The 27,819-nt window shown below is 39.7% G+C and overlaps 1 protein-coding gene across 3 annotated transcripts in view; it reads right to left on the minus strand.

Moving 5' to 3' along the window:
* Positions 1-2,459: 2,459 nt before the first annotated feature.
* Positions 2,460-27,819, minus strand: part of ANKRD29 (ankyrin repeat domain 29) — a 43,307-nt gene continuing 17,947 nt past the window's right edge. For 2 of the 3 annotated variants that reach the window (XM_033135618.1, XM_033135619.1), the window contains exons 4-10: positions 27,446-27,544; positions 24,403-24,501; positions 21,426-21,524; positions 13,227-13,325; positions 11,578-11,673; positions 8,643-8,741; positions 2,460-3,211 (exon numbers count right to left, since the gene is read on the minus strand). In XM_033135618.1, coding sequence (XP_032991509.1) covers positions 3,107-3,211; positions 8,643-8,741; positions 11,578-11,673; positions 13,227-13,325; positions 21,426-21,524; positions 24,403-24,501; positions 27,446-27,544 — 696 coding nt within the window. In that variant the 3' untranslated portion in view covers positions 2,460-3,106. The remainder of the gene's footprint in view (positions 3,212-8,642; positions 8,742-11,577; positions 11,674-13,226; positions 13,326-21,425; positions 21,525-24,402; positions 24,502-27,445; positions 27,545-27,819) is intronic. The other variant, XM_033135620.1, reaches the window with a different exon arrangement.

Raw genomic sequence — 27,819 nt, forward strand, 5'->3', positions numbered from 1 at the left:
GACAAAGCCACTGCAAAGGGCTGAGGGGTGAGAAGCATTACAGACAATAAAAATAGAAATTAAGATACACGTGCGCACACACGATCAATATCTGACGTGATGGATGTGTTAGTTAACTAGGTGCGGGGGGCGGAGGGGAATCCTTTCACAAGGCATACAAGTATACCTTGAAAATATCGAAGGTTCAGTTCCAGATTACTGCAATAAAGCGAGTCATAATCTTTTTACTGATGGAGGGTCTTGCCTTCAATTTGAAAAAAAGCAGTATCTCTGAAGTGCAATGAAACGAGGCACGCCTGTATCAAATCATCCTGATGTATGATTAGAGTTTCTATTTTTCGTATCTTCTGTGACGATCCCAAGAATTTTTGTCTGAACGAATGAAAAACCTTTGAAGTCATTACAAGTTATCCACTGTAGAAATAATGAAATCAAAGTCCGTAAGTAACAAAGTATACTGAGCTGAATTATTAACTCTAAAATTCCATTTTATTAAAATCACATAGAAATAACTTCTGATTAAAAAGAAACAGGAAAAAGCAGTAAAGGCAAATTGGGTAGTACATTAACTTTATTTTGAATTACAACGTGGAATATTTCATCAAACAAATCGATATAATGAAAAACTTTGTGGTTCAATTAAGCACATGATTTGCATAAGAATTGCTAGTTCTGAGTCTTAGGATGAAGAGCTCATTGAATTGTGAATTAGATTGACATGAAATAAGAACCATCTACCTGTGTGCAAAATAAATGCAATTTAACTTTAAATAACAGACCTTTTATTCAGTCTTTGGTGAGTGATTAATATAATCATATTCCCTGCTATGGATAACATAATCTCATCTAGAGCAAATGTGAGCCTTCTAAGCTGGAGACCTCTTACCTACAGTAAGAAGGCCTCCATTAAATGTTGTTAAAGCTACTGGATTCATTTTTAATGGCCCTAATATTCATCAAGAACATTATCCACATAGAACGATCTAATGAATAGGCCAAGGACATTATGTTTTAGTGAAAAACACTGTTTCTGATTTCATCCCATTTTGTCTTTTGGAGCTTTGTTATCAATACTCATAATACTGTTTTGATTTATATCAGCGATGAGCAACCATTTTTGACCTACGAGACAACTACAGGGGTAAAATATACAGCATATAAGGCCACATTATTTTCCTCTTCAAAATAAATACAGCTATATGAAATTCCCATGAAATGTGTATTTGTACAACTTTGCTGAATAAAAGAAAATCAATGAGGAAATTGGCTAGTAGCTAACTGCTTTTTAGCTACAAAAATGTTTATATGTGGGTATTTTAGCAATAGAGACAGAGCTTTCTAATTTTTCATCCTGAAATTAGATTGCAGACATGTTGCACAGCTAGTCAGGCTGCAGGTATCTCTGGGGGCTGAGGGTTGCTCATTGCCGGCTTTGCTTGAGATAGTAATCAAAATAACATGATTTTTGTTGCTTGGTTATTTTATTGATCATAACAAACTTTAAGAGAATAACCTTCTAATTTCAAAAATTATATTCCATTGCTTACTGACTTAAAGATACTGCTTTTAGTAACACTGAAAATTGGTTTAAAAAAATCTTTTGGGATTATAACATTTCCCTCCATTTTAACATGTCTTTACATAGAACATTGGCTGGAAACCAAAGCAAAACATCAATGAGAAAACAAAAGAAATGTTTACATAACATAAACACCATCAGTGTTTATTATAGTAGATTATGGAAAGGTTTCTTTTTGTGTGTGCAATTAGGCACTGACTGAGGTATTTAGACACCATTGAGTATAGAGTGCATCAAATATAACATTTGACACTCCCTTCAAAGAAATAATTCAATAAAATTCTGGAATCAATCAGCTCAAGAACATGCATAGATGAACACTTATTAAACACTAATAACAGTCTGTTATTACTTATTCTCCTACAATAGTAATAGCAATATACCGTACTTGCATACATCACATTTTATCCAAAGATCGCAAAGTCATTATATCACGCTATGTTGTGTTGGAAGCTCAAGATTCCACAGTATGTTAAGTCTACTTAGTTATGGCAAGGGAAATAAATTGCCAAAACTAGACCCAAAATAAAAGCTCAAAGAAACAAGCTTAAATTTCCTGTGGTTTGTAATTTTCTGAATTCCCAAACTTGCCATTTGTATCCTACCATACCTACAATATGGACTCCAGGTGAAAATGATTTTTACATATTAGGAATAAGTTGAGGATCAACTCACAAAGAAACAATTTGTCTTTTTCATACTGTGTGTTTCCCCGAAAATCAGACCTAGCCGGACAATCAGCTCTACTGCATCTTTTTGGAGCAAAAATTAATATATGGCCCGGGTTAATTAAATTAATATATTATTTAATTAAATTGGTTTAAGTAATTTCATTAAATTTAATTGAATTAATATATTAATGCATTAATTACGCCATTAGTTTTTGCTCCAAAAGATGCATTGGAGCTGATTGTCCAGCTAGGTCTGATTTTTGGGGAAACGGTACTTCAACAGTCCATCTTTGAAAAACACATGTTGGAATGTGCGGCTTTTTCATAATGTAACTTTACACATTGTTGAGTCTTAGGAACCATGGCTATGATCCTTGGATAGAAGAATAGGTTTTACACTGGGATGACATACATATATATAAAATATGATGCAGTTATATCTTTTAGCACACTTACATTTAAAACAAAAGCAAAAGTGCATCGATTCATTGGAGGTCAGACTTTCAGTCTTTTAAAGCTTACAGTCTTTCTGTCTCCTTGCTTAAACCTCTTAGAAGGCTTAATAATTAGAGTTTAACTGAGAGGCCCAAGTTAGTATAGTTTAAAATGAGTTTCTCTGGAATCCACAAAACCGCTAGGTCCCACAGGAGTGGGATTATAGGCCAGTGTGAGAAGCCCACCTAAATGAGGGGAAGGGGTCCCTGAGCTGTTCTGTTCTTGATTCAGGGCACAAAGCACAGCACTTCCTGGTCAGGGACCCAGGGTGGGCATTTGGGGCACTTTCTTTCTTAAAAGAATTTCCAACACTGTTTACAAGCAATTTCTTTTTGGACAATGTGGTTAAGATTTCTACCTTTCAGTCAAATATGCAACTAAGGTAGCTCTTCCTGTGCCCTTCTTTACCTCGGAGGAGACGCAATATACGTTCATTTGTGGTTAGTTCTGCCGGAAGTTTATTGGCCTGAAATAAAAATAAGAGAAGACAGGCATTAGTGAATTCCTACAGTTGGTTTGGTTTTAGGGTCCCCAAAGGGGTGGCCCTGACTTAACCCTGATTTGCTTCTCCACTGGTGGAAAACCCTACTGGACTTTCTGTTTTGTATTAAGTCATTAAAGGTCTGTTTTAAATGTATAAATACTACTGTTACTTTCTTATCTCATTGTTAGGATTATTTTTCTATCTAGCCATATCTCTTACTAGACTGTAATCTCCTGGAGGCCAGGGTCTATGTCTTATTAATCAGTGTATCCTCGTTTCCAGCACAATGCCTAGCATATCTAGTATGTGCTCAATAAACATCAACATTGGTAAGATTAAATTTACACTTGATCTTAGCCAAAAGGCTGAGATGCGATAGGTAAGATTAAATTTGATAACTTATGTTTAAATAGTTTATTATGTGAGACAGTCTGTCTGCTAGGGACTTGATCCTCGGTGATCAGGCTGGCAGGTAGCCAGGTCAGGTATCTTTCAATGACAAAGCAGTTAGGAAACAACCAGAGGATAAGAGTTACCTGGGGAAGAGCAGTTTCAGTGGCCCCCACTTCCCACCTGACTCAGTCTCACTGTATGTCCTTTCTTTTCATAGCACTGCTAAGACACATTCCTTATGTACTTATTGAGCGAGTGAGTCCCTACCATATGCAATAGACATTATGGGACAGTTGTTCTCAAACTTTTTGGTCTCAAGACATTTTTACACTCTTAAAAATTATTGAGGGCCCCAACAAGCTTTTGTTTTTAACTTGTTAGAAATGAAAACTGAAAAAAAGTTAAAAAATATATTTATTAACTTATTAAAGGTTAACATAAATATTTATGAGAAAAGCCCAAATTTTCAAAAAATAACAAAAAAATTAATGAGAAAAGTAGCACTGTTAATTTGTTGCATATTTCGTTAAAGTGTAGCTTAATGGAAGACAATTGGGTTCTCATACTTGCTTCTGCCTCCAATCTATTGTGATATGTTTTTTTTGGGTTTGAAGCGTAGGAAGAAAATTCAGTTTCACACAGATAGGTAGTTAGAAAAGAGAGGAACATTTTAACAACCTTTTCATATCATTGTAGATATTCTTCTTTGATGCTACACCAACACAGGACTGTGGTAGTTTCTTAAAGGTAACTGTAATGTGGAATTTGAAACCATATCAATGAACTTTTCATACTCTGTTACATTAAAATCCACAGGTCTATCTACAGGTGGAATTTTTTTACCCACACATGATTTGTAACATTTTGCACTGGTCATTTAGAAAATATTAGTTCACTGAGTTATGCAAATCTTCCAAATGTTGACATGTTTCATACATAATATCAAAAGATAACATTCATTAATATTACCACTGATTCATCAGAAAAGCCTTTAAGTATTAGGAAGGTCTCAGGCTCACGTGGTGGATACAAGTCGTTCTTTCAAGCAAAATGAGGTTGCATGAAAAAGTGGCTGATTCACTTTGCGATTCAATTACACAAAAGCTTTTCCTTGACAACCATCACGCTTCAGTGAACAGAAGCGTGATGGTTGTCAAGGAAGTGCTTCTTTATGCATACTTCCCATTTTGTCATACAGAATATTAAAAAGACATACACCACGGGTCAAGATTTCGTAAAATTAAAATTGTTTACTGCTTCATCAAAGATGCTTTTAAAACTGGTAAAATAATTTACAAAATTTGTAAAATAACTTACGAAGGTTTGTAAAATTATTTGCCAGTACAGTTTGGTGCCTCTGTTTTGCTGTGTTCTAAGGTGCCAACAATTTTGTTCACCATTGCTTTTGCCTCATTGGAGCAAATGTCAGCACAGAGAAAAGGGCGAATAACATCCTTCTATTAAGAATTTTGTTTTGACCTTAGACTTCTGGAAAGGGCCTTGAGGATCCTCAGGGATCCACAGACCACACTTTGAGAACTGCTGCTACAGATGAATCAAAAGGATCTTCTTAGGATCTCAGGGGAGGCAATTAAAGGGTAGAAAGACACCCAGAATGGGGGAGGGAGCTTGGATGTAGATGCTACTTGTCTCACATATTTGTTTTCCTGTGGCCAAGCCTGGAACCCCAGCTGCTTTATCTGGGATCTTGATCCTAGATGAAGCTCCTGCCATCCCACCTTCCAGGCTGGATCCTGTTCCCTGACCCTCACCTGCTGGCTAGGACCTCATTTTGTGGGAATTATGCAAGGATTTGTGGGGATTTGTGAGATTGTTATAAGTGGTGTGCTGTGCAGCATGTCCCATGGCTGCACCTCAGCCCACCACAAAAGACCCCTGATGCTGAAGTGAGACTGAGTCAGACAGGAAATTATTATGCTATGTTACTATAAACCAGAGGTTCCTCTACAATGTCAAATTCTACTATTGGCTTAATTCCCGCAGGAGAAGGAACTTAGTTCCTGCAGGTCTAATGCCTGGGCCTGCAGAAAAATGCTCCTATTTAGACCTAAACTCAATCCAGTCTCAGACTGGATGCAATAACTAACTGCTTTGCATCGCTTATTGGTCCTTGGTGATCAAACTGGAAGGTAGCCAGAGGATCCTCTATAGTCAGGAAGAAGAGGGGATCTAAGAAGCTGTACATCTGTCTACAAGCTTGTGGAGTTACAGTGTGTATGACAGCAAGTTGTGTGACTATCTCCATGAATGTCCATATCCTTTATCATTAAAATAAGTTTTATATACTCAGACTGTGTTGTCGAGTTTTAGTCCGTCACACCACTGTTCGGTGTGTCATCCAGATAGTTCTAAGAACCTGGTCTCATTCCTTCTCTCTCTTGGTTGGACCCTGCTGAATTCTCAGGCTGCTGAGGTTGTGATGACTGTTATGATGGCTCGTGCCTCAGCCAGCTGCTAAAGGCCATCTTACCAATTATGGAGCAGGGCCATAGGTCCATATTCAAGCTAGCACAGCATCAAACCATGTATTTCCCCCCTGCTCCTGGGAGAAGATGCGTTCTGAGTCCTCAGTTGGGCGTATTGGGGACACAGGACCACCGCACCCATGGCGATGGCTATGGTGCGGTGATAGCTACTAGGGCCATTGGTTACCCTCTCCACAGACATCTGCCTTGAAGCCCCAGAGCAGAAGTCTTGGAAGCCCTGGAGCAAAAGAGCCCCAGAGCTTAGAAGTCACTTTCTCTGGGAAGCATTCCCTAGCATTTACTTCCCGGCTGACAGCTCTTGTCACTTTGTATTGCAGTTACTTAGTAGTGTTTATGCCTCATTAAACTATCAGCTCCATGAAGGCAGAGACTACGTGAATCTCATTCATCATCGTCTCCCCAGTACAAGCACAGTGCATGATATCTACTGGGCATTCACTCAGTGTTTGTTGAATGAATGAATGAAGGCCAAGATCATCCCCTCAAGAGTCCTGGATGTATACTGGAATCCTAACACCCTTGCTTCTAGAACTGCCTTTAAAAAGGCTGGCTTCTCTGGGTGGCTGGTAGGTGAGGGGTTCCCTGGCAGCTCTCTAAAGGTTTCTATAGTATGAAACTCCAACATAAGCAGCCCGCATGTATATTCAAGTAGCTCTAGGAAGGTTCCAAAGTCCAACATTGTGGTCACTGAAAATTCCCCATAACCATTATTGCTGAGATTCCAGGAGTCACACAAGGAATTGCATTTTTCAGTTTCTAAGATAAGAATGTTTTCCCCTTTCCTTAACTCAGCCCTGGATGGCTTAGCAACCAAGATTGGTCTCTTTAGGAAGTCTGTGTCCAAGGTCAAAAGATACGAGAGCAATTGTGATTTTACCTGGCTTATCACTCAACCAGGTCAGCTATAGAAAATAAGTCTAAGTATCTCAAGAAGAGATAAGCAGAAAGGTTGTTTTCAAACAGTTCAAAGGTAGGGATGAGGAAATAATAATTCCACATACTAAGTGGGATGAAAAGAAAGAGACCCTTGTATGTTTAATTGCACTTCTTAATGGTTTCTTTTCAAAATGTCATGACATACTATATGCTTTTGTTTTATTATTAATAAAATTGAACACAGTAGTAGATGCTTATAAAAATTCAAATAGTAGACAAGTATAAAGTGAAAAGTGCTTTTTCATGTCTTCCCCTGTTATTAAGCACTGCTCTCACGTCCTCCTTCAAAAGTCTGTCGTTTACTGTGTCTTCTCAAGACTTTTCCTAGGCTACTGTCCCCACACCCTGACCCCCAATCTGTACATTTGACTGCTTATGCAGATGTTGAATAGGAGGAAATACAATGACAATCATTTTTTTTCTGTGGTTACCTTGCATCTTCCACCTCCAAATTTAGTCTAATTATAAACTAAGGATTTTGAGCTATAAAAAATATGGGTGGACATATGATCTCATTTATATGTGGAATCTAAAGAATAGAATAAATGAACAAACTAAATGAACAAACTAAATGAACAAAATAAATGAACAAACTGTTTCAGAAAAGTCTCAGAACTATAGAGAAAAAGCTGAGGGTTGCTAGATGGGAAGGGGATGGGATGAAGGAGAAGGTGAGGGGATTAGAAAGTACAGTCGGTAACCACAAAATGGCCACGGGGATACGAAAGACAGTTTGGGGAATATAATCAATAATGTAAAGATTTTGTAGGGTATCCGATGGACACTTGTCTTATTAGGGAGACCACTTCATGGAAAGTGTAGGTGCCTGATCACTGCACTGTACACCTGAAGCTGAAGCTGAATAATAATGGATGTCAACTACAATTATATATATATATATATATATATATATATATATATATATATATATATATATATATATATATATTTTCACAGGATGTGGAGTACAGCATAAGGAATAGAGTCAGTAGAACTATAAAAGCTATATGAGATATCAGAGGGGTAGTAGATTCGGGGAGAGGGGTTATCACTTTGTGAGGGGTATAAATATCTATTACATTGTTTTGTACACCTGAAACTAATAATAACAATAAAAAATATGGGTTGATTTTGTAACAGTGAAGTTCTATTAATAACACAAAAGGAATGTTCTTCCCACATAGTCACCAAATAGCGCACAAACAATTCTCAACACATGAACATCCACCTTATGGAAGATGGTGATAAATTACCAGAACTTCAACATTTTTAGGACACTAATTTGATGATAGAACACTGATTAACCCCACTCCCACAACTACTGCCTCCCTACTCCCTGACCCGGGAGGCTGCACCATTGTTAGCTGAAAACCACTGATGACTAGAGGTTTCTAATATAAGTCTCTGGGTCCTGCTCCGCCATAACCTAATGACAACCCTGCATGCCATTACTGTGCCAAAGTATGAAGACAGTGACGGGAGCCAGAGAGATGCTACTTTGGTTTCGGTAGACACTGCTTTATCTCTTTGCATTGGTGACTAACGGAGTTAAAAGATGGGTAAGGTAAGGCTGGTACCTTGTTTCTCAGGGCTGGGTCTGCCCCTGCTTCCAGGAGCAGTGCGACTGTTTTAATATTCCCACTGAGCACTGCAGCGTGGAGCGCCGATGTCCCATTCTAAGAGAAAATGACAATGTGTATCAGGAAGCTCACAACCATCAGGATGCAGCTTGGCTTTCATCACAAACCAGCCTGAGTGATGAGACTGTAATGTCGGAGCCTAACTCTTCCTTACATTCCCTTTCCAAAGTTATGTCAGCATCTAATACAGTGTCCTCAGGTACAGAGTAGATGGTCCGTGTGGATATTGCCAATGTTCTTTGCAAGTGAAACAAGAAATCTGGCTTAGGGTGCACATGACCTCACGATCACTCGGTCAGTTTTATATACATTAGAATTTGCTGTGGAAAAAAGCAGCAATGCTGTGTCAAACATTTCTTCCCTCAAGGACAACATATAGAGTCTTTGTGCTTTTGTTGAGTCACTTCCAGCAAGGCTGGAATGGCTAGCTAGCCAACTGGTCGACCTGTGAGCACACATGCTCTGCTCATTCAGGCAGGCAGGAGAGCAACTGTGGAGTTAGAAGGCATAAGAGTATGTGAGGTGAGGAAACCTCCCTGAGCCCTGAGTTGGAGCACTGCTAAGAATAGAGGGGCATAGTGGATAGATTGCAGACATTTCATGAAATTCACTAAAATATTTATTGAAATAAGGAAGCAGCTACGTGCAGCATGTAGCTGGATTCTGGAAGGAGAGAAGAGAATATCACAAACCTAATATAAAAACAATGGAGAGTCACATGACACCTGTTCCAGAAGGTGCACACGTCTGTAAATAGTACCTAAATGCAAGCATGATTTTCAAATTAACTACTTAAAGTAAAAAACCACTTTCTTACTTTTGTAAACGAGCAAAATATCATACCTAGAGAAAAATTCCAGCAAAGCAGCATTTTTCCATATTTGCTTTTATAATACTAGGTCGGACAATTAAGTTTGTGAACTTATTGCAACAATGTTGCTAACCTTTTTTGATATCAGGATTATTCATTATGAATTTGCACCAAGTGGACAAAGATTTAACCAAGTTTACTATTTGGAAGTGCTGAAAAGGCTGCGTGAAAAAGACGAAAACGACCTGAACTTTTCGCCAACAAGTCATGGCTCTTGCATCACGACAATGCACCAGCTCACATGGCATTGTTTGTGAGGGAGTTTTTAGCCAGTAAACAAATAACTGTATTGGAACACCTTCCCTACTCACCTGATCTGGCCCCCAGTGACTTCTTTCTTTACCTGAAGATAAAGGAAATATTGAAAGGAAGACATTTTGATGATATTCAGGACATCAAAGATAAGACTACGACAGCTCTGATGGCCATTCCAGAAAAAGAGTTCCAAAGTTGCTTTAAAGGGCGGACTAGGCGCTGGCATCAGGGCATAGCTTTCCAATGGGAGTGCTTCGAAGGTGCCCATAGTGATATTCAGCAATGAAGTAGGTAGCACTTTTTCTAGGTTGAGTTCGCGAACTTAATTGTATGACCTCGTATGTATGACAGTTCACTAATATGGTAACATTTCACTTACCTAAATCTTAACCAGCCTATCAATGGCACCTATGTGCAACATGGCCAAGAATTAAAAACCAAGCCAAAAAAGAGCTGTTTGAATGAGACTGGATATTGCAAAGTCCATTTCTGAAGCTCCTTTTTTTTTATTCATAGAAAGTTCACTTTCACAGACTATTTATTCTTACTTTGCAAACAATACGAAAAGTGCAATTTTCTGGCTTCCAAGTTCATGGAAGATTAGCAGCAGCTCATTGTGATAGGAGAGGAGTGACACACTGACAACAGCAGCTCTGCATCAGCTGATATGTAGCAAGAATGGACATAAAGATCAGAGTGTCCAAAAGCCTCTGGGGCCACTCAAGGGCAAGTCGACTTTATACACATCAATAAACGCTGAGGGGCACAGCCCCCATAGTACTAAGCCACTATCCCAAGTTTAGAAGAGGTTTGGTGTCCTCTTTTAAGAAAACAGGAGAGTGTATACCAGGGGTCAGCAAACTACAGCCCACAGGCTAAATCTAACCTGTCACCTGTTTTTCTATGTCTTGGCAAGCTGAGATTTAAAAGAAGAAGAATATTTTGTGACATGTAAAAATATGAAATTCCAGAAATACAATGTCCATACATAAATTTTATTGGAATGCAGCCACACTGTGTTTTTTGTTTTGTTTTTTGTTTTGTATTTTCTATGGCTGCTTTTGTGCTACAATGGCAGAGTTGAGCAGTTGCAACAGAGACTGTATGGGCTGCAAAGCTTCAAATATTTACTACTTAATCCTTTATTGAAAAAAACTGCCAAATCTGGTATATGCTCTAGTTTAGAAATATTTTAATACAAAGTGATTAAAACTTAAAACAGAGTTTTGAGGCTCTGCTTTCTGGAAGACCCCGCTCTCCAAAATGACACATTCTCTGAGGTGTCCAGATGTTTGAGGTTTATTTTATTTCACCTAAGGGAACAATGTGGTGTTTAGCTCCAGGTGATGAAGAAAAGAAACATGAGTGCCTGTCCCTCATGTTTTGTGGGCCAATATCATGTGTTTCATGATTTCTGGAGGATTTCACAAATCCTCCAAAATATATTAATATGGTTGACTTTCTAATTTAGTGATTTCATTAGTATGTCTATTTTTTTTTTTTCCTGGAAAACTAGGTACGGACAGACTCTGGTTCATTCTTTTTAACATCTTCTCATTTCTACTAGTGACCATAAATCTCCAACATTAAAAAGTGGTAGGTATGTTCTTTGAAGAATACAACTAACCATGTGAATTATATCCAGATTCTACTGCAGTCCCAAGTATAGACTTTTTAATTTCTAATCTCTCTCTCTCTTTTTTTTTTTTTTTTTACAGATTGGTAAACGTTCTCTTTAGCTCTTACCTTCAAAATACCAAGGGTGGGTGAGAATTTCAGCAACTCCTCTATAACATCATTATACCCTTTGTTGGCTGCTTTCAGTAATGCTGTTGTACCATCCTTTACAGACAGAGAAGACAAGTTGACTATTAACATATGTGTGTGTTGGCTGAGCACTAAAATGTTAGTTGAGAACTAGGAATATGCTTGTCAGAAACAGGTAAAAATGTGCCTGTCGGACACAGACCTGCAATGTCTCTTAATCTAGAAGCATTTTAGAGAATATTGAACAGTTAATTCTGTGGGAAAGAATACCAGACAAAATATATGACTTCTGGTATTATCTTAGAACCCTGCCATTTGAGAATTCATACTCTTCCAGTCCATTAGAACACTGGGTAAGGCACAAGAGCATATTTTCAGGACATAGATGGGCTAAAGAGTTATTCTCTGCAGGTCACGACTTAGCAGGAATTAATTGTTGAACTGTTTGCAATGATTTAAATAATTCTTGAACTATATTTACTGTTTTAAAATTTAAACTCTGCTTTTCGTTTTGCCTTCTTCTGTATGTAACCTTGCTGTAATCTGCCCTAGGTATTTATTGGCCTGTGGTGGTGGGGGAGGAGGGAGAAGAGGAAGAGGATAGATTGAAATCTGTTAAAAAAGAATGCAAAGACAAATTTAGTATTAATATTCCGTACTGTCACCATGCTGGCCTAAGAGGAGATTTCCCCAAATTCCTTCTTCTCCTGCTTTAACATGTCAATTGCTGTACTTGGAGGATCTAGCTTACAGAGTTCTCCTGTCGTAAAGGAAAGATCCCAGCCTGCTCTAAAGGTTTAGCTGGAATCAGGAAGAAAGATGAGAAAAGAGGATTTTATTTTTTTTCTGGCTTCAGAGACTGTGGGAAGAAGAAAAAGAGAATGGGAGAGGGGAAATGAAGTGGTCAGGAATGTGCCTTCTGACTTGCCCTTTTAGGGAAAGTGGAGGGGGGGTCCCATAAACAGGAGTAACACTAAGGGCAAAGAGGCCAGACACTGTTCAAACAAACAAAGAAACAAACAAACAAACAAACGAGTAGCAATAGTGCGGTCAGGCAGCCACCCTTAGTTCCTATGGGGCATAGGCCCGCTGCGGGACCCACAGAGGCAGAGTTAGGTGACACCAGCAGAGGCTAAGTGGAGGCCAATGGGGGAAGTGGGGCAGGGGTCTGCATTCTGCAGCTGAGGGGACCGGGTGAGGCAGTGCCAGGGGAGCCCCAACTCCCCAGGCCCTCTGCCAGCTGCACTGTGGCCCAGTGCCAGAAGGAGGCGCAGAGCCAGGAGGACAAGCAGCCGCCAGGGACATACCCCCAGGGAGATACCCCAGGCCCGGGCTCCTACCGGCCTCATCCTCCCCTGTTCATTCAGAAGTCCCCGCAGGTGGAGGAACTTCTCCAAGGAATAAAACGTTTCCTTAGACTAAGCAGCACTTGCTAAGTTTCAACTGATTCGGATTTATTTTGTTTTCCTGCGAAAGAGCAGGTGATGGTTGGGAGAAAACTCACGTGAGTTATAGACCAAATAAAGCCCTGTTTTCTCTGCACGTCTAAGCTGAGTTAAATTTTGGAGCTTCAGGGCAGGTAGCGAAGCCCCCAGACCTTACGTTGAGCAGCCTTCACTCAAACTCACGTTCCGGGCGGCGTCGCGTTCGGCCCCACGCAGCAGCATCACCCTCACCACCTCGCTGTGGCCCATCTGAGACGCGATCCACAGCGGCGCCGTCCCGTCCTGCGGCGAGAGGACACGCTTGGACCAGCAGATCACATAGCATCCACATAGCAGCAAGTTAACACCCGGAAAGAACTCCTCGCTCACAAATGGGGGGAGGGGTGACTTCAACCCACTTACATAGACTGGCATTTGGCACTGCCTAGACTACTTGGCTAATGGCCAATATTCGTTTTTTTTTTGGCTGATAAAACTTTATGGGAGGATCTTTTGCTACAGGCTGTGGTGCAGGGCTTTTTGGAAAGCAGTGTGGGAAGCAGTTGGGTTGCCCACCCAAATGTGACAAACCCAGGAAGGAGAAGCCAGCCTGCCTATTTCCCCAGAGACTGTCTGTTTGCTTTACTGGTGGGTTCACATACACATCCTGCTCAGTGGGAGCCCTTCATTCCCACAGAAGAGTAATTAATGTAATATGGCCCAAAAGACTGTTTTAGTCAGATATGACTGAATGACTCATCAGTGGAAATGGGGCAAGATTAAGAGCAAGATGACTCAGTTATAGGAAATAACGTTTCGTGTTTTGCTAGAGTATGGAATTTCAACAAATCTATTGGCCACAGCAGGCACAGGATTATTGCCCATTGCCATCCAGGCAAAGGGACAGAGGACAACGACATTTGAACAGGGTGGTGGATGATGGCAAATCAGTAGCCTAGAAGGACCTGAGGGCATTGAGGGTCAGTGGGAGGACACTGGCACCTCTGTGTCTCAGAGACTTACGCGGAAGAGGAAACAAGGCATGGAAGAAGGCTAAAAACACCCTTGCCCTACTTCATCCTTTTACAAGAGCCTCTGAGAAATACCCTTCACTTTCAATATTATTTATCATTAGCAATGTAAATACATAATACCTTAATTTGTACTTTTAGTTTACAAAGTACTTCTACATTCATTATTTAATTTGTTTCTCCCCATTCAGGAGAATCATTCATTCATTCAACCACCCAACAATTATTAAGCATCTTTTTCATCTCAGGTAGAGTACTAAAACTAAGACATGGTCCCTGTTATCAAAGGAACTCAGTCTAGTGGAGAAATGCCATGGAAATTTCAGTATGATTGCAGTGCTACAACAAAGTAGGGACAAAAATGCTCCAGATGAACCATGAGAGGGGCCTTCTTACTTCATGGCAGTTACAGGGTCGGCTTCAAAGGTGGGGTGGTATCTGAGTTGCGTCCTGGAGGAAGACTAGGATTTTGCAGAGGGGCGGCGGGGGAGGGCATTCCACGTAGAAGGAAGAATATTTACAGTCACAGTGGCTCGGACAGGCGTGGTTGGTTCAGCCAGGGTGGGAAATCCAGCTGGCTGCCGCCCAAGGGGTGTGGGTGGGTCCCTGGGAAGGGTTTTCCCGGCTCAGGTGCTGATGCACTTCGCCCTCCTTACCAGCGCTGGGTTCACTTGTTCTATGTCCGTATCGCCACCAGAGGGCAGCCAAAGAAAGGCAGCCAGCAGCCTGTTGGCTGTGCTTTCCAAGGGCTTGTTTGTTTTCAGTAAAAGTCTACTAATTGACACTAATAGGTAGAAAAGTGCTGAGTGGTGCTATATTAGGGACCACTATAAATATCATTAACAGTAATACTAACACTCAAATTTTATCACCTTAATTGCAATAGTTACGGAAGGTGGAAAAAGAAGTCTCCACTTCCTGGTTATGAGACCTTAGGCAAATTACTCTATCTCAGCGTCCCCCGTCTGCAAAACTATTAGCCTCACAGAGATATCCGTGAATGAGAAAATACATAGAAAGGTGCGGGGCACAAGGACTTAGCTAACAGATGCTTAGAAAATAGTAACTGACCTGAATATCATTTATCATGAGAAACAGCAAGTAGTACCTTAATTTGTACTTTTGTTGGCAAAGCACTTCCATATGCATTATTTGATTCTTCCAGTTTCCCCCTGAGATAACTAATTGAGCAGGTAGGAACTATTGGTAAAATGAGATTTGGGGGACACCCGCGTATTTCATCGCTGGTGATTACTTCTCCAAATCTGGTTTTAAACCTGAGGAGTTGAATGTGGCTTAAAGCACTATTGTCAAATCAAATTACTGATCAGTTGATTATCTAGTGGATGAATACGAGAGGTCTTCCTTTTCTGCACACCTCAATTTCTGTTTTATTTTTTCCTTCTATTACAATGGTCAGAATCTTCATTGTGAAGATGACGTCATAATGAAAATGACAGTAATTAAGTAATTGAGCTCCTTTTTGTAGTTTTGGAGAGAACTGGAGTAGAATAAAACATTTAAAATGTTTATATACGTTTTTGAACACTTCTTGACAAAAATATATAGTTTTAAAGTATATTAAATTGAATAAATCACTATGAAGTAGAAGTCACAACCTCTCCAGCACTTTTTTTAAAAAATGAAATAAAATGTTTAGCTTGAAGGAGATAAGATTCATGGGGTTATGATAGCTGTGCATACCAAGTGGAAAGGATTTAGACTTATTTTGCATACCAAGTGATAAAAAGAAGACTGACGGGTGAAAGCTACCAGAGACTTTGGAGCAATGTAAGAAAGAAATGATAACGAGGGCTGGTTAAAAACTAAATAAGTGTAATACTCCATTGTATAAATGTACCACCGTTTCTTAATCCAGTCGTCTACTGATGGGCATTTCGGTTGTTTCCATGTCTTGGCTGTTGTGTATAGTGCTGCAATAAACATCGGGGTGCATAATTTTTTTTGAATTGGGGTATCCGATGGACACTTGTCCCATTAGGGAGATCACCTCAGGGATGATGTAGATACCTGATCACTGCACTGTACACCTGAAGCTGAACAATAATGAATGTCAACTACAATTTTTATATGTGTGTGTGTGTGTGTGTGTGTGTGTGTGTGTGTATTTATATAGTTACAAGAAGTGGAGTAGAGCATTAGGAATAGAGACAGTGGAAATGTAATGGCTGTGTGCAATGTCAGAGGGGTAGTAGATGGGGGAGGGGGATTATCACTGTGTGAGGGGTATAAATGATAAATGTCTAACTATTACATTGTTTTGTGCACCTGAAACTAATAATAAAAAAAGAAAGAACAAAACTAAATAAGCTGATGAGATAGTAATGAGTTTCCCATGTCTGGAGGCGTTCAATAGTGGCTGATCACCACTTGGCAGGACCGTTAGAGAAAGGATTCAAGTACCTGTCGAATGGTTAAATAGTTGACTTTTGCAGTTCTTTCCAACTCTAATATTCTCTCATCCCGTTTGAGAAAATATTTTCAAGTATACTCAAATATACTTTTATAGATAGATCATAGCATGGGGTGGAATATATGACATGAGTTGTATTAGACACGAAATCTTATATGGTCTTATTTAGGCTCCTAAAGATTATTTAGAAAAAATAATTAAAACCATTCTCTTCCATGGGAATGAGTATATTACGTGGCTCTAGCTCTTTGCTTCTACTGCTTTCCAGTCCTCACACTTAGGCTATTTCACCTGCAGGCTCCAGCCAGATAGAAAGTCTTCGGGTCCAATTCTATTCTGAGTTGGGGGCTCAAGGGATATAAGGAACCTAACTAGTAGCAGAGGGGGTTCAATATTGAGACAACTTTGCTGCCGACGCTACCCTGACCTGGAGCCCATTTCTCATTACTGTGTCCTTGCTTGGTGTCCCCGGTCTAGTAAATGGGTCTGTAAAAGATGTTCCTGATGCCTGTACTGCCCACAACCTGACCCCATTCTTCCCAGACACGGGTGATCAGACCATGGATGGGTAGGCCAGCCAGGGGCCTGGTGTGCAAAGACAAGCTGTAACAATGACATGGCTACCCCAAGAGTTTGGTAGTCTGACATGTAAACTTGGGGATCACATTCAAGATAAGTATGCAGAACAAGCTTCCCTCTCCCCCCCAAAAAAGGAGTGGGAGAGAGAAAGAGGCAAGAAGGCATTCTGAGATGACAGAGACCACGTGGCACACAAGAGAAAGAGTACGACCTTGATTTCTGATGGGCTTTCTGTTCCAGTGAGGCCTTATGGAACAGAAATAATGGCAATATCTAACATTTACTAAGCAGTTGGTGTATATCGGCTATTGCATTAAGGATTTTGCAGGGATTATGTCATTCTCACAGCACTCCTGTACAAACGTACCATTATTATCTCGGTTATGCAGATGAAAAAAACGGAAATTCAGGGACAGTAAACAACTTGCTCAAGGTCATGCAGTTAATAAGTGAACTGGGACTGTTTCATTTCCTTAAGATATGTACATCCCTATAACAACCAAGCAGTCCCCCCACCACCTCCAGACCTGGGTCTGGCTCCCTAGCTGGCTCTTACAGTCTTCCCAGGACTGGTGTCCTGCCCGTGAGCCTGGGCACTACATCTGAGCCTGTTCTAGTTGCAGTTGATTATTACCATGTACTGCAACCTTCCGGACCTCATTGGCACTCTGCCCAAGCCACAAGGTGTCTTCTGGAGTCAACACACCTTTTCTGGGTGCTTACCACGTGCAGAAGGAATCCAAGCAGTAGGGCCTCCCTATTGCCTCTGTTCCCGTCTCCTACCCCTCAGGATACGGCACCAATCTGTTGGCTCTACTTTCTCCCATTGCGGACCATGGGTCCCCCCGCCCTGCCAAGCTTGCAACCTGGGAGAACTGTTATTATCTGGGTCCCAGCATCTCTGCATACAAGTCCAAACCAAGGATTCTGTTAGAGAAGGCACTTTATGAGATGGCCTTTCTGTCAGGTTTCAAAGAAATACTGATTAGCACATTAAGAGGACTAGATAGAGATGAGTGATGACAGGCCAATCTCAGCTCTGGGTAAATAGAGTCAGACCTTTACCACTCTATAAAAGTATTATTTAATAAGGTGGGTAAGTTGAGTTGGGAAAAGCATATGTCAAAGCATTTTGTTAATAGAAAAACAGAATAAATAGCCATCTCAGTGAGTGATTAAAAGGGTTTGATTCGTTAAGACATCATGACTCATGACATCATCACGATTCTTTTCCCCAACATTTTAACTGAATTTTGATTAAGCAGGTATAGAAATAAATCTTAAGCCTTTCCACTTTTGTTTTATTTGGAACCTGTTAAGAGTTCAAAGTTTAATAATAATTTTTAAGAAGCTATTATATCTAAGAGTGATGGTCTTCCAGGGTGTTCCTAAGATCCTGCTTTCACTTTCTCTAGGAAATGTTTGACACCATATTCATCTTTAAAGAAAATAATATTGGGTAAAATGTTGAATTTAAACTAACACTGACAAATTATCATTGACAAATATTTCAATATTTTTGGCGAAAAATACTAGTGTTGTGTAGAAAGATAATTACATCTTTTACCTTTAAAAACAGGTTTGACTCATATCAAGTCTACTTGGTGAGGACACATAGATAGAACTGAACATGAGTTTTTAGACTGACTATGGATTTCAGTGATCTCTGTGACTCTTACCATCTTTATCTTGGATAACTTAAAAGGAAATTTTTTTCCAGTATTAAATCAAGAACTTAGTCTTTCCAAAGTCTTCCTGTGGCTTGCTTTGTAATTATGATTCCTTCTCATAAAAATACTAAAAAGGTTTTCAGTTAGTCTGTCAGTGATAAAGTTACAAGGAAAAGTCATTTCTACTATGGTTCAGATTCCCTGCAGCTCGATCAAATGTCGGCTGAATAATTTCAATGCAACTTCATTAACGTCTTGTTACAGTGTGCCATAAAATCTCAGGACTGCATACAATGGCAATGCAATAATTATAAATCAGATTTATCTTAGAATATTAAGAAATTAAACTAGTCAAATATCATTTCTCTTATTTTGTAAATTCAAGAATTTTCTGACAATGACTCAGTGTGTCAGCTGAGATTTCAGAATAAACCATTGGTTTCCAAATGTCCTACCTAAATAATATTCTACCATGTGCAGGCCATTTCAATGGAAACTTTTAATTAGACTTTTTTTTTTTTCCAACCTCCTCATTAACTTCTGACAAAATCAGCCAGGGCTGATAAACATTACTTTTGCCATATTTATAACACTACTTGTTTTCTTGGAATGGAATTAAATATGCAGAATTTACCCTTTTAGAGAATACAGAACTTGGACTAGTCTGACCTACCTAGATAACCTTTTATTTATAAGCTCATGGCAGGTAATAAAAAGATTATAGTTTTTAAAGGTACAGTGAGTATCTGTGGGATACAGAGGGTACAGTGGGGTTACTATAGTCTATAAAGAGGAGAAATTCCATTACTCCCCTCCCTGGCCCCAAAGTAATTCTTATGTTATAAAACACCCTGTTGCTGAGTAACAATCTTTTCAGAGCTGAGCTCTCAATTTCAAACAATCGCGTTAGATTCAGTCTTTGGAAGGGCATGTCACTTGGTCCTTGACCGAGGGCGGAGTCCTCCCACTCCCAGGCTAGGTCATTCCCTTGGACCAGCTTATCCTCACTCCTGAGGAATGGAAAAGACGGGTGTGTTGTGGCTACCACTACAATGTTGGTTCACTCTTTTAACTTCTTGGTTTCAGCATCATCACACGACTCAGTTTAGGTTTAAATGGACACAATCAATACAACCTTTGAAATATAATCTCTTCTATCAACTTGTTTTTTGCACAAAACCTTAGGCATATGAATAATATAATTTATTTTACAAATAGATTTGTGAAAGTGCTAGAAATAATTTTAGAGGGATACAGAGAGAGAGAGAGAGAGAAAGAGAGAGAGAAAGAGAGTTGATAATCTTCATAATCTCTCATTTCTAAATTCACAGTGGTACTCTCTCAATAATGGCCTCCTACTCAAATTTATGCAATCAGTTCTTTTATTTGTAATAGAATGAAGGCTCTGATTCAGAATCAATCAACAATTTAAAAATAAGGACCAACAAGAAAATATTAAACTGCAATCCCCAAATGTCAACTCTGGCAGGTATGGAAATGCAACTTTTTCTAAAAACTTTCTTTCCCACGAGTAGTATCCCTAGGGCCATTTAAATCTAAGAATAGCTTTAAAATTCTAAAAATATAATCTTATATTCATAACAGTGTCTGGCACATGCTAAGTGCTCAAGAAATGCTGATTGAACATTGAATAAAACAATTAACAAAAACTTGGGACCCTGAAGAGATCATCAGGATCATTCTTGCCCAGCCTTCTAAATTCTAGATGAAGGAAGAGAGGTCCAGAGAGGTTGATTCACTTGTTTAAAACCACACAGCTAGTTATTGGAAGAGCCGGATCTAGAACTTAGAATTCCTAAACTCAAACCCACTTTTCCCAAAGGCTCTTTCTTCTTTTAGGTTTCTTATGCTCTAGGACATCTAAAGACTGAAGAAGACTGTGGCCCAGAGCTCAGACCAACCTTAAGGTTCCCACAGCTATTCATTACATGAACATACAGGCATTCTCAAAGCAGGTCACACTGCAGTGGGAATCTGCCCGGGTGTCGTTTCCTGGTAAGAAGTCAGTTTGATTGTTCTAGAAAACTACCTTTAAAGTTATGTTACCTTAATGTGAAATGTCTTCTTAAAAACAAATTAATTCGTGCAAATAGAGGAGAAGCTAAGTAGAATGCCTTATGTTTGGATGGTTCCTCACCATTTATAAAGTGTGGCCAGTATTACCTTGCCCTTCTGTTCCTTTAAGTAATCGATTTGCCAAAGGTTAGCTTGCTGTTGGTAAACGAAGTCTCAATAGCACTGTATTAATAATTGTGAGAGACGAAGGTGCAGAACCTACTAATGATTCCAGTGGGTCCCTCTTTGGTTTGGTGGAAGAAGTGGGGGTAAGAGATAAGGCAGCATATCAAGGCTACCTGACACGCCTCTATTTACCTATGTCCCAGGCTAGCTACTCTCATTACCTCAGTGCAGCCATAATTTATTTGAACAGGAGGTGGCAGAGTGTGTACTTGACCTCAGATACCAAACACCCTGGTTTTAAAAATAGTAAATGATGATGTCAGCCTGATTTCAGGTGAGTCCAAAGCAAAGAACAGGAGAAACCCTAATGAAAGATTAACTGTCGTCACAGAAGCAAGAGGGTTTAAAGACGCCTGGAGCTGACTCGGTAGGAGCTGCTGCAGGACAGACAGCAGGCCCTCCCTGCCCACTTCTCTGTGGACATTACCTGTCTTGGCTGGTTGACTTTGGCTCCTGAAGACAATAACAATCGAGTAACATCCAAGTAACCACCTTGGGCAGCAAGGAAGAGTGCAGTGGCTCCATCCTGAGAGACAGCAAATTGAAAGTATTAAAAAGTCATCATTCACATTTATTTTAAAGGAAATTACATTTAAAAAATACATACATTTAATACAATTGTCCATTTCCATGCCTTCATTTTTTCCCCACATACATGGTTAGTGTTTTATTCTTTGAAGAATGATTCTAAAACATCACACTAAGTCAGGTTGAAAGGTAAGTTTAAAATAGGCAGTTCATAAAGATAAGTTGTAATCTATATAATGACTGTTCACTCTACAAAATTTTGGTCTTGGAGCTTATGATACATCTAGTTGTAGCATCCAGGTTTTCCAAATATCCAGTCACCATTTTTCTCTTGTCTGCATAGACTTCTTAGCTGTTTTCTACTTTCGTTCTCTGATCTGAGTCCATCCCCTTTTTAATTATATTTAAAAATACATACAGTTAACACAATTTTCTATTTCAATTCTTTTGTCAATGAAGAGCTAAGTGTTAGTTAAAAACAAAAAAATAAAGTCTATGAATAAAAACTAAACACACCCTCAAACCTATTTTGTGTGCTTTTATAAAACAGGAGTAAAAAGTGTCTTTTCTACTCCTTCCTCATTCTTGCCCCCTTACCCACACCCCCCTAACATGCCGTTTCTCCGAACTTTAAAACGCACAATGCTTTCAGAATAACTGCCCTAATCAGAATATCCATAAACTCGCTTCCTGCTAGCCCCGCAGACACCCATAACACCTATACAGGCAATTAAGCAATCCTGAGTAAAAGCCCAAAGCAAATGCTCATTTCCAGTTTTCTTTTTCACTGGGTGTCTACATCTTCCGGTCATTTCTTTTTTCTTGAGGTCATTTCTTTTTTCTTGAAGACGTGTCATTGGGTAATTTCAACAATACATGGTCAGCTGAAGGCATGCATGCTTCCCAGCTGCTCACTTCACACAGATAGCATTCAAAGAACACGGTGAGCTTCATTACTTTTAGACCGCAGTGGAAAACCCAAGCACATCTCTGTGGAAAACACCTAGCTAACCCAGCTAATTACCATCCTCCCATCAGGAACACCAACCACAAGTTAAAATACAAAGCACCTTTTCCTGCAAGTCCAACCACGCGGAGGGTGCTGGATTTCCAGTGGGTGTCAGCTGAGCCATCAGACTTCCCTCAAGGCAATCATTAAAAAATGAAGCAGCCTGTACAGATTTTTAAGCAGCTGTTTGATATGGGGACGAAATTTATAGTTGCTCCTTACTGTGTTGCCACAGAAAGTCTCCCATGCCCTTAGCAGCTGATAACTCTTAGGAAGTTTCTAACATGGATGGATATCTATGCATTGGATTTTTTACTGTGTATTGTAAACTTCTGTTATGAGACGTTTTCAGGGATCAGTGACAGGAATTCGCCGTATTTCAATTGTTTTTAATGGAAACATTTGCACTGGACTCTTTGGGCAAGGGTAAATAAAAGTCTTTCCAGAAAACTAAGTTCTGGTGCATGAAATTTCTTGAGTCACCTTGTAATAGAGGAATTTCCTATGGGAATAGGCTCTCCCCATATTCTACATTTCCAAGATAATGTGCCACCCTGATGAGCCTTACGGAAGAATATCACCTAATAGTACAAATTCTGTACCCACCGTCAACTTGGGTTGCTGACTACTAATTGTAATGGTATAAAAATCACACCTGATTTTCCTTTTCTAAAGACTTGGGCTTTTCCTAGTCAACCTTCACAGACATATACTCATAGCCACTCTCAGATACAGCCAAAGAAATAGCCAAAGCTGTAGACCTGTGTTTCTTAGACTTGGACACACGTCAGAACGACCTATTGTTCACGCTGTGCCCTCAGAGACTCCAGCTTACTTGGTCTGGAGTGGGCCTGGGAGGTGGCACTTTCTAAAGCTCTCGAGGTGATTCTAATGGGCAGCCAGAGTTGAGAAGCACTCCTTTCGGCCATTATCAAGTAGTTCAGTCATTCACCTGGGAATACTGCAAGATCAAAGAATGTTACAGATTTTGAAGTACAAAGGGTAAGGCGGGTTGCTATGTACTTCAAAGAGGTCTGTGATTTGTCAGAGTTCACCATGTAAACTCTGGAAAGGGTGTTCAAATGGAAACGTTCACACCTACACATCTCATTACATGTCCATGAAAGTATATAGTACCCTCTGCATGTGAGCTAAATGTCTAGTAGTAGGATAGTCTAAAATACGGTTCCTAAATAATTGGAAACAGAATTCTGCCACTCCTGGCTATGATCCTCTGTCAAGTTACTCCGTCTCCCCATATTTTATTTTTTCCTACAAAACCAGAATCACATTTGCCATAAATCCTATTGTAATTACAATGGCAATCAGTGAAAAGAGCACTTGGGAAATGTGCTAATTGCCATTTAGCTGCCGACCCACACTTGCAGGGGACACCTTTGAAAGGTCAGTGGTGGGCATGTATTATATTTCACAGGTCTTTATCTACCTAACCTTACTTCTCTTCCAAATAACTTGATTTCACCTTTTTTATGCTCTTCCTCCCAAATATCTCCACAACAGAACTTATTTTGGTTTTTAGCAAGTCCACTCGCTGGGCTTGTCATGCTATGAGTAAGTACGTATCACATGATTTTTGAAGATTCTAATTGCAGAGGTACATGAACTATTTCACGTGCAAGAGATTTCAAAGGGCAGAACAAAGATGGGTAAATAAGACTGTGGTTTTCTACATGGGAAAAGATCATCTGGTTAACTACTATCTCTTTTCCTTGATGTGTAAGATTAAAGTCCTATTGTTCATGAAAATAGTTTTGAAATTGGCACTTCTGACATCCAATTCAGACGGCAAAGGTATGTGAAGTGGGAATAAGCGTGTCTACCTAAGGTCCCCTTGAAACACACTCACATAAAGCTGGTCGTGGATGTTGGCTCCGTGCTTCAGCAAGGTATCCACCACTTGCTTGTGCCCATACTGACTGGCGGCCAGCAGGGCAGTGCCCCCGTCCTGTGGACATGCGAAGGATAAACACATTAAAAAATGCAGGCACAAATCTTACCAAACACATGCTCCTCGCGTAATGAGAACTTTGAACAAGAATTTCCCCATAGATAATAACAAACTCACTTTTCCTCTTTTATCCCTTTATACTTTTTTCCTTATAATCATGATGGACATTTAAGGACACCATTATGTTGTACACTTGGATGACTTCCTGGAGAGCGATTACAGTTGTTTGACTAAGTTATTACGATTAATTTAGAAATTTCCCATGTCTACTAGACTTATCAAGGTGATCACTCTGTAAGTTATATAAACGTCTAATCACTGTGTTGGACACCTGAAACAAACATAATATTGTATGTCAACTGTAACTGAAAAATAACATAATAAAAAAATAGAAATTTCCCATGTCAAATGCAGAATCATCTATTTGTCTCTCAATCACAGAAACAAAGAACAGAAAAGTCTGGACCAATCAGTTCTGTCTTGGAATTACCAGAATAGCCTCTTGTGGCTTCTGGACAGGGACCCTCATGGCAAACATTGGCTTGTCTCTGTGGTTCCACCCCACTGCAGGTCTCTGAGATTAAGGTGCTTTTATGGGGTAACCCTCTGGGGTCTTTGCCTTCATGGAGAAGATCTGTATCCATTAAAAGCATGGATAATTACAGCATATTCCATGCGTCTCTCACCCTCCTACTTAGTATTTTCCTTTGAACATGTGCCAGTTTTTCCAAGTGTGTTTCAAAATGTGGGCCCTAGAACTAAACCGAGTACTATGAAGTGGATGGGGTATGATGTGCAGTGGGACATTTTCTTGTTCCATCTACTCTACTTTTATTTCTGTGGCCGACATTATTATAGAGTTAGCTTTTATGCCAACCACATCACACTACTGACCCACTGAATTTGTGGTCAACCGACACCCTTAATGGTTTTTCTCAGGTGCTGCAGCAAGTGTATTATTTTTTTCCCATCTAGGATAGTTGTTTGTTTGGCTCTGTGAATTGGGATGTGGACATTTGAGGTGATTATAAAAAAATGCAAGAACGTGTAATCTGGTTCTAAAACACAAATCACAAATATAAGATAGTGTGGTTTTCAAATTTGGGCATAGAGTGTTTATTCAAAACGTCTACAATCCTCAGAGCCCCATCCTCAGATTCAGTAGGTCTGGAGTGAGGCCCAGACACAGGGCTTTTGACCGGTCATACGAGGTGACGGTGGTGAGCAGGTGGCAGGTGGTCCTCACTTGGAGAAACACTGCTTTAAGAACTCCTGCGTTCACAGGCAGGTGAGATCCTGGGGGAAGCATGTGGCTGAGTGAGGCTTCAGCAGGGCCTGGCTGTGTGGTGGGGGAGAGCTACATTTTGAAGGGTGAGGAATGGAGAAAGACTGGGGTGGGGCTGAGGTGGTGGTGAACGTGTGTGTGTGTGTGTGTGTGTGTGTGTGTGGAGGGGGGCGTGGGCATCAAGAAATTGCTTATCGGCAGCCATGAGCACCAACGTTTCCAAGTTTTGTTCTGTCAATTTCCCCAGCTCTTTGCCTAATGAATTTAGAGAACAGATAAAAAATGATGATTGTCCTAGAAGAGCTTTTATCTTTTAGTGTTAAAAACATATTTTTGGGGATACAGATTTAATAACAATGAGAATAATGGTTGACACAAAGTCAGTGTTGATGACAGGATCATATTCAAACTCAAAGCCTCCCGACACTCGCTTCTTCCCATGGAAAGCTCTTGGACACCTGCAGCTGACCTAATGGAAATATGTACAATGGCTCCCCCTGGGCCCCATGTTCCGTGGATTTCTGGGAGAGCACAGACTGGCTCATGTACAAAGGCTTTGAGCCAGCACTAACTTGCTAACCAAGAAGACTGACGCAGCCATATGGCCACACATGAACATTTTGACTTTAGTTCAAAGAGTTGAGATTTAGGTTTTGTAGAACTTTACTTCCTGGTTTTTGTTGCATCACTTTTATAATGAAAAATAAAATGACAATTAATATAAAAACACACACATATATTTTGGATTACTGTATATTATATTCAGCATGTCTGGAGGCATATATGCAGTCCAACAGGTTTCAGAATAAACAGAAACCTGTCTGATATTCAGATCTACTTAATAGCTATCATTTTAATAGGAAAAAAACCCATTGGAAACTCCCTTCATATCAAAATATCACATACAATGAATTAAGGAAACCTGAAAGTTTCCAACTGGGGCAAATTTTCAGGAATTTTTTTGTTATGATGAATCCAGAAATAAGTTGAAAACTACAAAAATGTTATGGCAGTTCAAATTCTCCCACTAAAAACATTATAACGTAAAATCATTTTGTGAATATAAAGTTGATCTTTCTATAGTCTGTATTCTTATCCATATATCTAATATGAAGAATCAATGACTTCTTTAAAGGAAGAATCACCATTCCTTGCCCAACTACATAAACTGTAATCATATATTATGTATTTCAGTTAGGACATCTCAGAAAGTAAACTGCCTGCCAAATCACCCTCCTTAGAAATAGCTCAGATTCCCTAGGATTGGCTTAATACTTCCAATATTTCCTATCATAGCACTGGGATGGAAAAAAAAAAGCACATGAAAACAGGGAACGTTTAAAGCACCTACTACTGTATCGATCCTGGTAACAAAATTTAGTATCCCAGAGCAGAAAACTACCAGTCCAAGAAAGAATGTAAGTAACTCCCCATAAAATTTTCCAATTGTGAGCCCAGAGTAAAAATGCCAGGTTTTGAGTTCAATCTCTAGGACAACCCTTGAACCATTACAAGGAACCTTGTGAAACCCACCTTCTTAGGCTTGAAAATCTTATAAAACAGGGAGCACAAATTTGTATTACAGACGAAGGAAAAAAAATACTTATGACTGCTGAAATTCTTCAACAAGGTATGACATTAAGAAAGGCCTCTTACTTTGGTTCTAAGTTCAGTGGATGCTCCAAATTCAAAGAGAAATCTCACCACGTCATTGTGGCCTTGCTGGGCAGCGAAGAATAGGGCGGTTGTACCCGACTAGGAGGGAGAAACAGGCTGGTTTTAAAAGACATTTGGTTACATTGCATTTGATTTATTCATTTGCAAATGAAACAAAACAATATCCTTGCATATAAACCTTCCAGCCTAAGTAGGGGCTATATTTGAACTAATTATCTTCCTTGGTCAGAGAAGTGAAATGAAAGGAAAACTTCATTCTTGGTGCAGTGGAATGAATGGTGGACTTCCAAAAGATACTTCTTCATCCTAATTCTTGGAACTTGTGAATGTTACTTATATGGCAAAAGATATGA

This window comes from Rhinolophus ferrumequinum, chromosome 19, assembly GCF_004115265.2.
Source record: "Rhinolophus ferrumequinum isolate MPI-CBG mRhiFer1 chromosome 19, mRhiFer1_v1.p, whole genome shotgun sequence".
Classification (NCBI taxonomy): domain Eukaryota; kingdom Metazoa; phylum Chordata; class Mammalia; order Chiroptera; family Rhinolophidae; genus Rhinolophus; species Rhinolophus ferrumequinum.